At 40.5% G+C, this 18,444-nt stretch overlaps 1 protein-coding gene across 1 annotated transcript in view; it reads left to right on the top strand.

Annotated features, from left to right (window-relative positions):
* MMP25 (matrix metallopeptidase 25) overlaps positions 1 to 18,444 on the top strand; it is a 426,665-nt gene that overhangs the window by 102,045 nt on the left and 306,176 nt on the right. Inside the window, exon 2 of the mRNA XM_030210435.1 lies at positions 11,548 to 11,680. Coding sequence (XP_030066295.1) covers positions 11,548 to 11,680 — 133 coding nt within the window. The remainder of the gene's footprint in view (positions 1 to 11,547; positions 11,681 to 18,444) is intronic.

Genomic DNA, 18,444 nt, shown 5'->3' with positions numbered 1-18,444 from the left:
CACTACCTCGTGGACTACCGGAAACAAAACAGGGCACACTCTGACCCAGTAAGCAGAGGAAAAAGCACCATGGGAGAAGAGCCTACCAACTACCAACATCGTGAGACTGTAACACAAGCTAGTGAAATCACGGAGCCCAATACCCTACACCCACCACAATGCAATGCTGATGTGACCCTGCAGTGCATCCGAGAGCCACATCTGACCCAGGGAAAGGCTGTGAGAGGATCAAACACATTCTGCTGTCATGGAGGTGGGTACGGAATTTGAGGGTGGCATAGAGGCTGGGAAATAAGGTTTTTGCAAGTGAGTTTTTTTTTTTGTGGGAGGGGGTTAGTGACCACTGGGGGCGTCAGGGGAGGTGATTCCCAATTCCCTCCGGTGGTCATCTGGTCATTTAGGGCACTTTATAGGGACCTGTTTGTGAGAAAAAAGGGGTCCAAAAAGTATCCTAAATTCTCGCTAAAAACACCTTTCTTTTTTCCATTATAGGTTGAGCACGCCCATCTCTGCTCGGCCGATAACCACGCCCCAGTCACGCCTTCACCACGCCTCCGACACGCCCCCATCAACTTTATTCGTTCCCGCAACGGAGTGCAGTTGAAGACGACCAAAATCGACTTTCGATTATACCGATTTGGCCGCTCACCGGAAACAGACGCCCATCTCCCGAACATGGGCGTTTTTCTCCTTTCGAAAATAAGCGTGCATTAAGCTCTTTTAGCTTAGGACAGTAGGCCAATAGTTGCTTTCTCGCTTTTGCAGATTTCTTATTAAGGTAAGGGAGAAATTCTATAGTGGCACCACTTATTTTAATTGGAGCTCATAAGCATGCTGTCTGCATGATACCAACCACGTGGTTATAGCGAAGCACTCTGAGAACTATGGACCGTGAATATCTGTCCTGTAGGTTTCAGTGAGAGCCTCCACACTTTCAAATCAAGCTTTAAATTGGGACATCTCAGACTTCATGGATGAGATGTCTTCTTTATTTCAGTAAGATTTTCTTTAGTATCAGACATTAAAGTCCTTAAGCACATGTATTTCCTCCAATATGGCTGCCGAGTCTGAGTCACCCGAAGCAGAACTGGAATCATTTTTAGGTGATACAGGTTCATTCCTGTGGCATTTACCTGGTTTAGATGAAGCCATACTGTTGATAAACACTCAGATTGTAGATGTCCAGAAAATTAACCACTATTGATATGGATGGATGCTTTATTATAGAAGAGTCAGCGGAAGCTCATAAGCTAAGCTGCCATCTCTTTAAACACTTAACAGCACCCCCTCCAAAACTTTGTAAGTCTAAGTGCTTTGAAAATGAGCCCCAAAGCCATTTAAGAAAAATAGCCATTTGATACAAACTGATTCTGCCACAGAGACAAAGAGAAATACTTCAAATGTCCACTTAACATTTGGTAGTTTCCAAAAATGGATTATGTTAGGTGACCAATTGTCTAAATATCTGTTTGAAGAAGGACTCCAAAATAGCAAAAGTGGTCTCTAGCCCATCTCAAAGGAAAGGAGTAGCCTCATCCCTTACCCTAATGCTAAGGCTTCAGACTGCTGAAGATAAGGGTAAAGCCAAAGAAATCCCTATATTCTCAATAACTCTCTAGAAGGGCTACCAAAGATTCCCTAGGACTAGTTATGTGCCCTGTGATAGCATGACCTGGCAAGGAGACATGGAATCCTCAGAAAACACACCAAGTGGTGATGTAAGATCAAAAGGAAAAATTTAATTACTATGTGTAAGGGAAATAAGGAAGCCCGTTTCTTTCCAGGTTCAATAATCTTCATGGAAGACTCTCAAACACAATCTCACTTTCAATAGTCACCTCTGGCATAGCTACCATCTTCCATATGCAGTGTCTTCATTACTCACAACCTTGGTTCAGCAACCAAGGGATTCTAAGCCTACATTGGCAGTCTTCTCTCTTACAAGTACTCAGCCCTGGAATTTCTTCAAGTATAAGCTTCAGACTTTTCACTCAGCAGAAAAGATCTGAGCTAGAGCCACCCTTCTTCCCTGGAACTCCACCAGGTACTATAGCCTAAGCCAGATCACCTTGTGAGGATCCTTGCCCTCAGGGCCTCCCCACTCTACTCTGCTCCAGGACATTTAACTACCTTCTGGCCTGAGCCTCACTTCTCTGACTTAGCCTCTGACATGGCAGGTTAGTGCCACCTTCCATAATGTGGCTAAACTGCAACCTCAGTGAGAGTGTTCCTAGGGACACCTGCCACTATACCACTCACTCCCTCACAGCAGCAATTAATCATTAAATGCTACTACCTTACATTCCTGATTCCCCATCTGAACCCTTCAAATTCCTGGGTTCCCCTGCACTTCCCTCAAAAATAGGTCTAGGGTTAAAACAAATAATAGAGGGGATAGAGGACATCCTTGCTTGGTACCCTGGAGTACAGGGAATACTTTAGATAGTTGACCATTGACCCAAATTCTGGCCTTTGGCGCAGCATATAATGCCTGGATCGCTAAATGAAAATGGCCCCCTATGCTATAGCCATGTAGAACTTGAAACATGAAGTCCCATCTAACAGAGTCAAAAGCTTTTTCCGCATCACAACTAATTAATAACTATCTTTCGCAAATCTCTGAAAACATATTTCTTTAACAAAGCCTACAATGAGAACCGATAACCTCACTAATCTACCTCAGCAACCCACTCAGTTATGAAAGCCCACCTTATACATCTACCCTAATCACTCCCTTCCCTCTTCGCTCTTCCCTCACTTAATCTCTGCACAACATCAACTGTATCTAATATCCTGTAATGACAATGGTAACAAAACTATGTAAGCCACATTGAGCCTGCAAATAGGTGGGAAAATGTGGGATACAAATGCAATAAATAATAATAATAATAATCAATAGGGAAGGACTTCTAATTTGATGTATCAGTTATAATTAGGACAGGATTTTAAGAACATAAGAGTAGCCATACTGGGTCAGACCAATGGTCCATCTAGCCCAGTATCCTGTTTTCCAAACAGTGGCCAAGCCAAGTGACAAGTACCTGGCAGAAATCCAAATCATGGCAACATTCCATGCTACCAATCTTGGGGCAAGCAGTTGCTTCCCCATGTCTGTCTCAATAGCAGACTATGGACTTTTCTTCCAGGAATTTGTCCAAACATTTTTTAAACCTAGATACGCTAATCGCTGTTACTACATCCTCCAGGAAAGAGTTCCAGAGCTTAACTATTTATTGAGTGAAAAAAATTTCCTCTTATTTGTTTTAAAAGTATTTTCATGTAATTTCCTCGAGTGTCCCCTGGTCTTTGTACTTTTGGAATGAGTAAAAAATTGATTTACTTGTATTTGTTCTACACCACTCAGGATTTTGTAGACCTCAATCATATCTCCTCATCCATCTCTTTTCCAAGCTGAAGAGCTCTAACCTCTTTAGCCTTTCCTCATATGAGAGGAGTTCCATCCCCCTTTATCATTTTGGTTGCTCTTCTTTGAACCTTTTCTAATTCTGCTACATCTTTTTTGAGATACGGCGACCAGAACTGACTGCAATACTCAAGGTGTGGATTTTCAGTCTTATTCACCATCCCTTTCCTAATAATTCCTAGCTTTCTGCTTGCTTTTTTGGCTGCCACCGCATACTGAGCAGAAGATTTCAGCATATTATCTACAATGACACCTAGATCTTTTTCTTCAGTTCTGACCCCCAAGAAACTACCCTGTTTCCCCGAAAGTAAGACATCCCCCGAAAATAAGACCTAGTAGAGATTTTCCTGAATTGGTAGATATAAGGCCTCCCCCGAAAGTAAGACCTAGCAAATTTTTGTTAGAAAACAGGGCCGCCGAGAGCCAGACAAGGCCGCCCCCCCACCCGAGATCACCAGGCCCCCCCTCCACCCATCCTCCGTCGCTCCCGGAACTAACCTTAAATGCCTTCTTTCACCTTCGCAGCAAGCAGCAGCAGAGCAGACCTCTCCTTCCTTCCGTGCCCCGCCCTCGCGGACGTTACATCAAGCGAGGGCGGGACACGGAAGGAATGAGTGGCCTGCCCTGCTGCTGCTTGCTGCGAAGGTGAAAGGAGGCGTTTAAGGTTAGTTCCGGGAGCGACGGAGGGCGGGCGAGCCAACCCCGATGTTTCCACGAAAAATAAGACAGCCCCTGAAAATAAGACCTAGCGCATTTTGGGGGGCAAAAATTAATATAAGACAGTGTCTTATTTTTGGGGAAACACGGTATGATTCGGATTATTCTTTCCAATGTGTATCACCTTGCATTTGTCCACGTTAAATTTCATCTGCCATTCTTCACTGCATAACAATCTCTAACAAGCCTACCTGAGATTCCACCTATAATGAGGGAAGAACTGGGGCTAACTGGTTCACCAGGATTTTAGCTAGCTGTTTAGCCTCTGTGCACAACAGTGATATCAGTTGGTAAGACTCCGGGATTAACAGATCTTTCCCTAGTTTTGGTAGGACTATTATTTGAGCAGATGTTAAACTGTCAGGTAAAGCTTGGTTGTCTATAATTTAAATAAAAATGCTAGGAACACCCCTGTTCTGCCCATGGCCCTCTCAGTTCTACACCCCTGTTTTTGACTCACACTTAAGTTCTAATTAAATCTAATTAGTGCCAATAATTTCTTGTTAAAAAGCCAATTATTGGCACTAATTGGCTGTTTTACAATTAAGTTGCTTGTGCAAATTGGGCATGCACCCAAATTTGCACATACAATTTTTGGCAACTTTTATAGAATTAGGGAGAAAGTGTATATCGTAGTTATTGGGGCTGTAAATGTTACAGAGTACTATAGATTGTCTATCCAAAGTCACGTGTGCCAATGCATATCTGCCCTTTTCAACTGAGACTAGTTTATGTAAAATACAAGTAATTCCTTTCCTTACTGAAATTACCACCCCAGTTTTGGTTTTTTTTTTGCGAAAGCCTGGGCCCTATAAAGAGATCCCATCCACCATTTTTTAAAATTTATCATGTTCCAGAGACATAAGAAGGGTTTTCTGTAAAAAAGTCACATTTGCCTTTTGCCTGTGCAGAGCTTGTAAAATTTTTGCTTTTAATTGGAGAGGATATACGTCCCACATTCCAAGAGATAATTTTCACTATGTTATACAATACATGGAAAATGACATAACTAATATAACAGATAACATTTAAAACAAATGAGGAGAATCATCCCAACGTGCCATTCTCTCAATTTCCCCTGCACTTGGGCCACAACTCAGTTACTAAAAGCAGGTCTCTCCACCCTCCCACTCTTTGCCCATAACTAATCTGACCCCTCGCAGTCCTCCATAGATAGATAGATATTTTTATTTATTTATATTTTATTATTTTATTTATTTTCTTTCTTTCTGATTTGCTATACTGCCTTTAACTGACAAGGCTGGACAAAGTGGTTTACAATCTAAATTTACATAAAGAAAAATAGAAAAAGAACTACAATTCATGAAAGGATCTAGGTTGGATATATATTGGTCCCCAGAAGACAGGTTATCTTAAGTGGTACGTGTTTCTTTAGCCTGGAGCTGTTCCAGGATCCTGTATAGATGGTAGGTAGTCCTGGTTGTCCTGCTAGAAATACACAACTATGCCAAGCTTCTCCTTTTCTCCTTGGACCCAGGAATGGATGCTGTAGGCTCATAGGTTTATATTTATAGACTGTCCTGGCTAGCCAAGTATGTCTATGTTCTATATGGTTGACACAAAGACAGCCAATAGAGAGGATACCTCGGAGAAAGTAGAAATCATGAGAAGAGATCTCCAAAAATTAGAAGAATGGTCAAAGGTCTCACAGACAAAATTTAATTTTAAAACACAAATTTGGGGATAACTAAAGAAAAAGCTGGAGTATGTAAACTTCAAAAATATTCAAATACGAATACTCCAGACAATTTTGAACAATATCAAAATATTTATTAAGACATTCTCAATCACTCTAATCCCATTCATACCACACAATCATGATGTTAACAGCTTAATCCAATGGAAGTACTAAGTACAATTTTCCTACAGATGAAGATGCAACCAGATAGAACTGTTGTCCAAGAAGAAAATCTTTTAAGGAAAAAATGTGTTGCTCACCCCACTCTGTCCACCAATCCATACATAGACGCAGATGACATGACAATCTATATCCCGTTTAAAAAAGATTTAAAGGAAATTACCAATGACATCAACCAAAGTTTCCATATCATGCATTCATGGGCGGATGCATTTCAGTTGAAACTTAATGCAGAAAAAACACAATGCCTTAGACTCACCTCACAACATAACACGACCAACACACCACCATAAACACACCAAACCTGTCCCTTCCCGTTTCGGACACCCTGAAAATTCTTGGAGTCACCATTGATCGACATCTTACACTTGAAAGCCACGTGAAAAATACAACCAAGAAGATGTTCCATTCAATGTGGAAACTAAAAAGAGTAAGACCTTTCTTCCCAAGGACTATTTTTTTGCAACTTGGTACAGTCAATAGTGCTTAGTCACCTAGATTACTGCAATGCACTATACGCTGGCTGTAAAGAGCAAATAATCAAGAAACTTCAAACCGCCCAGAACACCGCAGCCAGACTCATATTCGGAAAAACAAAAAATGAAAGCGCTAAACCCCTAAGGGAAAGACTACACTGGCTTCCACTTAAAGATCGTATTGCGTTCAAGATATGTTCCCTAGTCCATAAAATCATTCACGGAGATGCCCCAGCCTACATGTCAGACCTGATAGACTTGCCACCCAGGAACGCTAAAAGATCATCCTGCACGTTCCTTAATTTTCACTTCCCCAGTTGCAAAGGCCTAAAATATAAACTAACGCATGCAACAAACTTTTCTTACCTGAGCACACAGCAATGGAATGCACTGCCGCGCAACTTAAAAACTATTTATGAACGAACTAATTTTCACATTATGTCATGCATGATCTTTATGTAACACTAATTGTCTATTTTCTGTTCTATTATCCACCAAGAATGATACATTGTAAGCCACATTGAGCCTGCAAAAAGGTGGGAAAATGTGGAATACAAATACAATAAATAAATAAACGGTGGGAGCGCAACACAACAGTAGAAAGCTCGCATATATAATATCGTCAGTCAGTCAATGAGTCAGCGCTCCACAGTATAAATACTGGTATTTTGTCAATCATCAACCCTGTTGATATGCAACAAATCCTTCAGTTGGACTCAAATTCTTCACACTCTTCAAAGCAGGCGAATAATACTTCATCAATGCAGCAAACCTTAGACTGCCATTAGGTCAGCTGTTAAATGCAAAAACTTAATTGCTCCTTTGCTCCCAAATACAAGACCACATTTCGTATATCTTCTTCAGGAGAAGCAAATAAAACCACTGTAAACAAAAAACTAAGAAATAAACAACCCTAACTACTAACTAAATATTTATTTATTACATTTGTACCCCGCTCTTTCCCACATACAGCAGGTCCAGTGCGGCTTACATAGTAAAAGAAAGCATCTTACATGGTAAAGAATACAGTAAAAACAAGGAAATGTAGGAGCAGTATTATAAATTGTGATGATCATAACTACTTACATTATGAAAGGCATTACAAGGGATATGTGAATTATTTACTACAAATTGATCATAAAGACAAAGCTCAAATAATAGAAAAACCATACATGGCTGCCTACCGGAGGGAGAACATCCAAAGCATGCTGACAGCATCCTACGCTCCAGGCAGAAGTGCCCTTACAATCTTCTTCCAGGGTTAAAAAAAAACCCTGGCCTGCTAATACATACATTAACACCTGATTTGCATTAATGCAGTTACCACTCCACCTCCAAATTTAACCCCCCTGGTATGACTGTGTTTCAGTAAAAAATAAATCTTTGTTCAGTAGTAAATAAAACATACTGACATTACCACTGTCTTTAAAACCACCCACGACAGTGCAACAACACGTAAATCATTCACCGAATGGCCCTTGGATACCCAATGGGCCACCAAGGGAGCCTCCAGTCTTTGATTCTTAATGTTGCTAATATGCTCTGCCACCCATTGTTTCAATTTCCTTTTAGTCTGACCAATGTAAAACAAGCGGCAGGGGCATATAATACAATAAAAAACTTGTGAGTTGTCGCAGGTGGTTCTATGTCTGAAATAAAACATTTTAGTAGTACCTGGAATAGGTAAATTATTGGTGGTCAAGGAAAATTTACAATAGACACATTTACCACAAGGTGAATGTCCACCAGATAAATGGTCATATCTGGGGGCCTTCAAAATTTCCCCATATTAGCCCTCCTTTGATAAACAATTTTGGGATGTTCACAGAGTACAGGGTGCACAGCAAGTACATTCCAATGCTTATGTATAATCCTACCAACAGCAGTAGCTTGCGCAGAATATGGAAGTATATAAATAGGCGAACTTATTGTATCAAGATGTTTAGGTTAAAAAAAAAAACCATGAACCATCGGATAACCCCTCACAAGGAAATGTTCAAGCATATCAATTGACTGCAATTTAAACTCTCCAACTGAGGAGCACACATGCAGCAATCTAAGGAACTGGCCGTCCAGAATGCCCCTTTAAACTTTAATGCCAAGAAGTAGAGTGATGCACTTGTAGTGAAGAAATCCAAAGGAGATTATGAGATAGAAGGCGAGAGATTGATGAGCACTGCTCAGAAGGAGGACCTTGGGGTGGTGGTGTCTGAGGATCTCAAGGTGACAAAACAATGTGACAAGGCAGTGGCCATGGCCAGAAGGATGCTAGACTGCATAGAGATGGGTATAACCAAAAGAAGCAAGGAGGTGTTGATGCCCCTGTACAAGTTTGTTGGTGAGGCCCAACTTGGAGTATTGTGTTCTGTTCTGGAAACTGTATCTTGCTAAGAAAATAAAAGGACTTGAAGCGGTTCAGAGAAAAGCAAGACGTTTGCATCGCAAGATGTATGAGGAGAAACTTGAGGATCTGAACATGTATACCCTGGAGGAAAGGAAAGAGAGGAGAGATATGATACAGACATTCAAATATGAAATGATACAGTCATTCAAATATTTGAAAGATATTTATCTACAAACAAACATTTTCCACAGATAGGAAGGTAGTAGAACTAAAAGACATGAACTTAGGTTACGGGGGGGGGGGGGGGGGGGAGTTGACTCAGGAATGTCAGGAAGTACTTTTTTATGGAGAGGGTGGTAGACACCTGGAATGACCTCCCATAGGAGGTGATAGAGATGAAAATAGTACTGGGATTCAAAAATGCGTGGGATAAACACAAAAGAATCCTGTATGGAAAGAATGGAACCAAACAAACTTAGCGATGTTTAGATGGCAGCTTCAGTAGTTGGAGAACAAGGCCAGAGCCAGGCAGACTTCTATGGTCTGTGCCCTGAAAATGGCAAGGACAAACCAAAATCAAGTATGTATAAGAAGTATCGCATCAAACAATATGCTATGAGTTTATCTTGTTGGGCAGACTGGATGGACTGTCAGGTCATTATCTGCCCATCATCTACTGTGTTACTATCAGGCTCATTTTCAAATGTGACATAAATCAGCACTTGGACGTACATCTCACAGAGACGTCCAAATCAGTTAATCGAAACCCGATTTTGGACGTCTTTCTCAGAAGTCCGTCGCAAGGACGTCCAAATCTCAAGGGGGCATATCAGAGGAATGGTCGAGGCGGGACTTGGGCGTTCCTAAGACTTGAATGTCTTTGAGCCATAATGGAAAAAAACAAAGATGTCCAGGACTAAAACTAGGATGTTTTCACCCAGACCTGTTTTTATTACGAAAAAGGCACAAAAAGGTGCCCGAAATGACCAGATGACCACTGGAGAGAATTGGGGATGACCTCCCGTTACTCCCCCGGTGGTCTCTAACCCCCTCCCACACTCAATAAACATGATTTAAAAAATTACTGTCATACACAGGTCCATGATAACACATGCAGGTCTCTGGAGTAGTTTAGTAGTAGGTGCAGTGCACTTCAGACAGGTGGACCAAGGCCCACACCCCCCTATCTGTTACATGTGTGGAGGAAACAGTGAGCCCTCCAAAACCCATCAGAAATCCTCTGTACCCACATATAGGTGCCCCCTTCACTCGTAAGGGCTATGGTAGTGGTGTACAGTTAGGGGTAGTGGGTTTTGGGGGACTCAACACACAAGGTAAGGGAGCTGTGTACCTGGGAGTAGTTTATGAAGTCCACTGCAGTGCCCCCTAAGGTGCCCTATTGCTGTCCTGCATGTCAGGGGGACCAGTGTACTAAAAATGCTGGTACCTCCCACGTCCAAATGGCTTGAATTTGGACGTTTTAGACTTGGACGTGTTTGGTTTCAAAAATGGCCGAAAATCAAAGATGTCCAAATCCAAGAATGTCCAAGGTATTTTCGAACACAAAGATGGACATTCATCTTTTTTCGAAAATGACCTTTTCCCCATCTCCGAATTTGGACGTTCTACAAAGACGTCCAAAATCCAACTTTGACGTTTCTTTCTAAAATGCCCCTCTATGTTTGTTTTGGCTTTAATGGCTGGGGTCTTTGGCCTGGAAGGACTCTCCCTTCACATGAAGGTCAGCAGCTGGGGAGACATGGAGCCAAAGAGATGAATTGCACAAAGGGTATTATACCCTTGGCAAGTTCCCTCCAAAACTAAACTCCTCCTTTCATTATAATACTGGCCACAAGAGAAACTCTTTCTAACAACCAGTGATGTCATAGTAAAGTAAAAGTATATTATTCTAGTAGCACCTCTAGGTGTTACTGCAAGCACCCTTACAGCAGGAGCCTAGGGTCTCTACATAGATTTGTAGAAGGTGTGGCTATGATGGGAGTGTGTTTTCGGGAGTGGAGTATGTGAGAGTATGTTGGAGGTATAAGTGGAATGGCTAGGGATTATGTGTGTGGATGGGTAAGTGGAGGGTGTATGGTGGAGGTATGTGTTTGGAGTGATATGGGTGTATTTGTGGGTAAGAAGTACGTGTGTATATTAAGACTATAGAATTGTACTGAGATGCTCTATATGTGTCAAGTGTGGGTAAGGGATTTATGGGTGTGAGTGTATGGGGAAAATGGGCTGTGTGTTGTTTAGCTGTATATTTTATTGGTAGCAGGTAATGGCTCTTCATCTTCAAGAAGGCAAGAATGATCAGAGATATGATAAATTATAAAATAATGAGTGGTGTGGAGGAATCTAAATGGAGAGTTGTCATTAACTCTTTCAAATAGTGCTCAGACTAGGAAACACTCCATGACACTAGATTTCATACACATTAAAAAATGTTTTTATTTTTCAGTCAATATAAAATTTTTAAGACAAATGATGGGATTTGAAGGGGTAGTACATGGGATCCTATGCAATAGGTGGGAAGCATAAATCCCTGTACTCAGAATGGCTGATAGGAGATTATAAGAATATGAAGGAATCCTTGTAGTCATAGAGTCCTGAAAGAACTGTACGAACACAACTTTGTTTGGCTTTTTTTTTCAGTGTATTAAAAGATCATCTACACTAATAAACCTTCTACTTCTAATTACAGGACTGGCTAACAAGATACGGTTATCTTCCGGCTCCAGACCCACTGACAGCTCAGCAGCAGACTCTGGAGGGGCTCATAGCTGCTATAAAATCTATGCAGAGGTTTGCTGGACTGAAAGAGACAGGGACACTGGGTAACTAATACTGGGATGGGAAAAGTGCTTTCACTAAGAAGTGCAAGTTATATACGAAGACCCATTAGAGATCTATATAAATTCATTTTGTAGATAAATCTCATTAATACTTAATACTTTGCAGGTTGTGCTACCCTTAATTGAATCAACATAAAACTTGTTATATGAACTTTTGAGATTGTATAGGTCTATTCAGATATGACTACAGAAATGGTTTTATCTGGAATCATGAATCCCCTCAAACTAGATTGACTACATTATGACTGCCTAAATCTGATGGAGGAATGATCTACCATAGGTCCCTGGTTTAAGAGGCTTGGGGATGCTAAGCCTCCCTAATGCCTGGTGGGTTATTTCAGGCTTACTGACTGCAACCTAGAGGTACTTTTGCTTTTCTCCCCTACTCAGATGGAGAAATGGTAAATGGAACACTTCCAGTGAGATTATCAGGCTACTGCCTTTGACCCCTATTTTGCAGCTGAAATTAAAAAACAAAATCACCAATATTGTTGTTCTAATTTCCCTTTGAGTCATCCTCATCTTTCGCTACAGTGAGTTTGCTGTGCTGGCACTATCCTTCCTTCCTTCTATGCAGTACAGCCTGGGAAGCTTTTTTGAATTGTGTAGGCCTTCATCCAAGAAATCTATGGGTCCCCAAGCAATTCAAAAATCCTTTTTTTTTTTTTTTTTTTTAAATCATTTATTTATGATTTTTCATTTTACAAGGGTCACTTGCAAACAGTAATACAGAGATGATTGCACATTAATACAATATAAGAAGAAAACAATCCCAACTAGATATATGGATCATATACAATCTTTCTCTTTCTTAGACCACAATGTGAAGAAAAATAGGGAGAGTGAAATAAGACAAGGAGATCAATTAAACAGTAAACAGAAAAAAGAAAACATGGTATTAACCTGATTATCCCCAGATATTACTCATCTAATACATTATTCCACATTGATCATCTGGTTGGCTTCCTCAAGACCAAATACGGCGTATAGTCAATTCATTTCATTGAGAACATACCTATTGGCCAGGTTTTAGTTAGAAATAATACATCTGATTACATTCTCTCTCTTTTAAAAACCAGAAATTATTTAACGATACATATACTCAAGTCTCTAATTCAAATCCCACTGATTAAAGCAATCCCAGTTTTCACAGGCTTCACTCCTTGAAGTAATAATTAAGGAAATATTTCTGAGGAAACCTTCAAAAATCCTTTTCAAACTATGAGCCATGCAGAAGAGAGAGAAGGAAAAAGAAGGAATATTGTACCTGGGAAATTAGGCAATTGAGAGCAGCATAGGAGATTCTGGAATAGCTGTTGACATTCATGGGAAGTGGTCCTACCTATTTATCCATCAAAAGTAGGATCTTTAATATATAAATTCTCATCCTTTCATTGCATTTTAGATAGTTGTTCTTCTTTTATGTTAGACAGTCCTCCATCTGAAATCATATAACAATTAACATTGTTTTTGAGTAGATTATTGAAGAATGGTTGTTTGTTTCCCTGAGCTTCTTGGGGAAACAGTTCTGACACCTATCCAGAAAGAAAATAACTTAGTTCTAATTTTGATCACTAGTTATAGGCCTATAGTGAGTTTTCCAATTGTGACTATCCTGCTTATTTTCGAATGAGAAGGCCAGCCATCTTCCGACACAAATCGGGAGATGGCCGGCCTTCTCCTAAAGCCAGCCAAATCGGTATAATCGAAAGCCGATTTTGGCCGGCTTCAACTGCTTTCCTTCGCAGACGAAAGCTCAAGAGGGCATGTCGGCAGTGTACCGAAGGTGGGACGGGGGCGTGGTTAAGAGATGGCCGGCTGCGGCCGATAATGGAAAAAAGAAAGCCGGCCCTGACGAGCATTTGGCTGACTTTACTTGGTCCCTTTTTGTTCAAGACCAAGCCTCAAAAAGGTGCCCCAACTGACCAGATGACCACCGGAGGGAATGGGGGATCACCTCCCCTTACTCCCCCAGTGATCACCAACCCCCTCCCACCCCAAAAAAATTATAAAAAACATTTATTTGCCAGCCTCTATGGCAGCCTCAAATGTCATACCAAGTTCCATGACAGCAGTATACAGGTCCCTGGAGCAGTTTTAGTGGGTGCAGTGCACTTCAGGCAGGCGGACCCAGGCCCATCCCCCCTACCTGTTACACTTGTGGTGGTAAATGGGAGCCCTCCAAACCCCCCCCCCCCCCAAAACCCACTGTACCCACATGTAGGTGCCCCCTTCTTCGTTAAGGGCTATGGTAGTGGTGAACAGTTATGGGCAGTGGGTTTTGGAGGGGATTTGGGGGGGTTCAGCACGCAAGGTAAGGGAGCTATGTACCTGGGATCAATTTGTGAAGTCCACTGCAGTGCCCCCTAGGGTACCCGGTTGGTGTCCTGGCATGTGAGGGGGACCAGTGCACTACAAATGCTGGCTCCTCCCACGACCAAATGCCTTGGATTTGGCTGGGTTTGAGATGACCACCATTAGTTTCCATTATCGGCGAAAACCAATGGCAGCCATCTTTAATGCCGGCGATCTCTAAGAGCAGGCCAAATGTTGAGATTTGGCCGGCCCCGACCTTATTATCGAAACGAAAGATGGACGGCCATCTTGCTTCGATAATACGGTCGGGTACGCCGCTTGACAGGGCCGGCATTACAGATGGCCGCCCTTATAGATGACTGGCCCCATTCGATTATGGCCCTCTATATTACTAGTGGCATTGGTACCTATAAATTATTTGGAGTGTAGTGATTGGCTAAACCCTATGCAGTCAGGATTTCATAGTTCCCACAGCACTTATTGATTGCTTTCATTTCTGATTCAAAATGTCTTTTATGAAAAGGAAAACAGATTTTATATTTAGTTTAAATAATGAATAAGTTACCACATTTACATTTGCTCTATAGATTTATGTATACATTGAAAAGTTTGAGAGATATCCTTAGCAGTTACTAATAATAGAATATCATCTGCATAGATTTAAAACTGGGCTCCAAGTGTATGCAATTCTTTCCCAAATGTATTCATACAGATGTTTAAAAAGTATAGGAGGAACTGGTGAATCCTGAGGGACTCCACAGCATGACTTCCAGCAAGAAGACACAATGGTGCTCATTTTCAAAGAGAAAAATGTCTCAAAAGTGGCACAAAGCGCCAGATGAACATTTTTCATGGAAAAACGTCCAAGCATGAAACTTAGATTTAAGACAATTATCTCTGCGGTTCGTCTAAATTGCAAGGGGATGTGTGTGGAGGGGGGGGGGGGGGGGGGGAAGTGTTTTGTGTGGGCCCAGAATTTGGACATTTTCCTGTAATAATGGAACAAAATAAAAACATCTAGGGCAAGAATTGGGACTTTTTATCTAGACCTGTTTCAATCACAACTAAGTCACAAATAGGTGCCTTAACTGACCAGCTGACCACTGAAAGGATTAAGGCATGACCCCCCCCCCCATTAATCCCCCAGTGGTCACTGAACCCCTCCCACCCCCTGAAAGATATGACAGTGACAGTACATATTAGGTGCTGTGACAGCTTCAGATATTATGGTCATTCCTATTAGAGCAGCAAGCTGGTCCCAAGAGTAAGCTAGTGGGCAGTGTAATGGACTGTAGAAAAAGGGATCCAGGATTATATCCCACTTAACTAGTATACTTGTGGTAGAAATTGTGAGTCTTCCAAAACCCACAAAATACCAACTGTATCTATAGAAAGGAGACATCTGTAGACCTGAGGGCTTTTGTAGTGGTGTACAGTTAGGTACTATTGGTTTTTAGGTGTTCCTGGAGGGCTCACAATACAAAATAAGGGTGTTAAATTGGGATTTATAACCAAATCCTTTTATGTGATGGATAGGGCTTTATTTACCAATATGTCACAATTTAATAATGATATTGCACCGAATTTGTCAGAAATAGCTCTGTGATAGGAATTGGTCAGATTTTTTACCTAATGATTGGCTCGTATTTAAGACTTTGTTTCACAAGTATTCAAAATCCTATTGTGTATTGGATTCCTCTCCTCCAGTTCTCATGTCAGCACCTCCTCAAGAGTTTATGATCATTTTATATAGATGGGATCAACATCTACTCTCACTGGGTTCCTTTCATAAAAGATTAAGAGAAATTATTATAGCACCTATTGTGAAGGATCTAAAAGAATCTAAGGGCCTTGTATCAAATAGACTGGTTGTGTCAATTCTGCTTTTTGTTAAATTAATGGAAGGATTGGTCTCCTTGCAACTAAATGCAAATCTAACAAATCATGACATTTTACATATCTCCCTATCGGGCTTTAAAATGCGGCACAGTACGGAGACAGTAGTTATTTCCATCTGTGATACTGCCTGTCACATAATGGCAAAAAAATAGAAAAGTGTTATTATTGCAATTCGATATATCGTTGGCATTTGACTTTGTGGACCATGATAGTATGCTTTTGGAATTAGATCGTTTAGGCATAAATGTAAATGTTCTGAAATGGTTCGAGGGATTTCTAGCCCACAGATCTTAAGTTATAAGGTTAAACACAGTGGGACAGTTGGAGGAACACTGTTGTGTTATTTTCGATTCAAGTCTCATTTGTTCACTCCAGGTTTCCTCTGTTCTTCAGCGTAGTTTTTTTTCCCTCAGTCGTCTTCGCTCTGTCTCAAGATTTCTTGAGTCTTCTTCATACCCTGCTGCATGCTTTTGTAATTTCTTTCTTAGCTTATGCTAATGTTGTTTATTCTGGAATCTCTAACTACCAACTTCGCTGTCTTCAAACATTGCAAAATATAGCAGCTCGTTTCCTCTGTAAAGTCTGCAGATTCGATTCTATTACACCCCTCCTATTTTCACTTCATTGGTTGCCGGTTAAACACTGCTCTTGGTTTAAAATCCTTTGTCTTACCCTTAAAATGCTTCATTGTAGTTCTCCAGCCTATCTTTCCTCTCTTATTATTCCTTACACTCCTTCCCGTTCTCTCTGTTCCGTGGATTCCCATCACTTGGTTCTTCCTTCACCAAAATTGGCCCACTATGAGACTACCCTTCATTGTTTTTTTTTCTAGCCCCTAAGCTGTGGAATGATCTTCCCCCAACACTTGGTTCCAAACTGTAGTTCATTCATTTCAAAGTATTACTTAAAACACACTTTTTTTCTCTTGCATTTGGTTATACCCCTCCTGCTAGTTGACTCTGGGCTGTGTGATATTGGTTGCCTTTTCAGTTGTGCTTCTTTGTGTGCTTGTTTCTGGGTGATTGTTCTGTCCTATTATTTATGGAGTTCCTTTCTGTTTTTGTTTTTGCTTTGAATTTTATTGTAAATGCTGTGACCTTTTTTTTTTTTTTTTTAGAAGTGGTGGTACATTAAAAATGTTAATAAACATAAACATATTAGTTACTGCTTGGGATATCTCTCAAACTTTTCAATGTATACATAAATGTACAGAACAAGTGGAAAGGTGGTGCCTGACTCATTGTTTAAAATTAAGGATAAAATCTGAATATTATAGATGGACAACTCTCAAAGTCCATTACCAGAGGTACTGTTTTTACCTTCCAGTTTATTTCTTCCTATTAAAAAATCCGTTAGGAGCTATTTTAAACAGGTGACTTACAGGTAATTTCAGTTGTTAAAAAGGTCTTTTTTTATATTGAGGCAGCTAAGGCAGGTAAGACCTTACTTGTTTACTAGTTCAGGCACTTATTCTACCTCAACTGGATTATTGCATTGCATTATATGTAGGTATTGCCATAACTTAGAAAGAGAGGTGTGGTAGCCATGTTAGTCCACTCTTAAGGTTATCAATAGAAATCAAACAAAATAAAACATGGACAAGAAAATAAGATGATACCTTTTTATTGGAAATAACTTAATACATTTCTTGATTAGCTTTCGGAGGTTGCCCTTCTTTGTCATCCAAAAGTTTGTTCATTTGCAACCTTCGAAAGCTAATCAAGAAATGTATTAAGTTATGTCCAATAAAAAGGTATCACCTTATTTTCTTTTCCATGTTTTATTTTGTTTGATTTCTATTGATAACCATAACTTAGAAATAAACTTCAGTTGCTACAAAATGCTGCTGCCAAATTAATATTTAAGGCCCACAAATATGATGAAGTTACATTGCTCTTGATTTAATTGCAGTAGAACCCAGTGCATGCTCGTATTATGTTTAAAACAGTATGTCTGATTCGCAGAACTCTCCTAGATTCTGCACCAGCTTATTGTTAAAGAGTTAAAAGATAGAAAAGAGAAAACAGAGCTACATGGTCAAGGCATTCCAAGCATCAACCACCCTCTCCGTGAAAAATAATTTCCTGATATTTTTCCTGAGTAATATCCACAGAAGCCAGACTTACCGGCCTGTAGTTCCCAACAGCAACTAAGAAAGCACATAGAATGTTAAGAATTATTAGAAATGGAATGGAGAACAAAACTGAGAATGCCTTTATATTGCTCCATGATGTGACTGCACCTCGAATATTGTGTGCAATTCTGGTCACCACATCTCAAAAAAGATATAGTGGAATTAGAAAAGGTACAGAGAAGGGTGATGAAAATATTAAGGGGATGGGACTACTTCCTTATGAGGAAAGGCTAAAGGGGCTAGGGCTCTTCAGCTTGGAGAAGGCACAGCTGAGGGGAGATATGAGATATGAAATATTGAGTGCAGTGGAACTAGTAGATGTGAATAACTTTTTACTGTTCCAAAAACACAAGGACTAGGGAGTACGTAATGAAGCTACTAAGTGGTAAATGTAAGA

This window comes from Microcaecilia unicolor, chromosome 7, assembly GCF_901765095.1.
Source record: "Microcaecilia unicolor chromosome 7, aMicUni1.1, whole genome shotgun sequence".
In the NCBI taxonomy this organism is placed as follows: domain Eukaryota; kingdom Metazoa; phylum Chordata; class Amphibia; order Gymnophiona; family Siphonopidae; genus Microcaecilia; species Microcaecilia unicolor.
The sequence above is the reverse complement of the archived record's forward strand: the minus strand, read 5'-3'. Positions and strand labels throughout refer to the sequence as shown.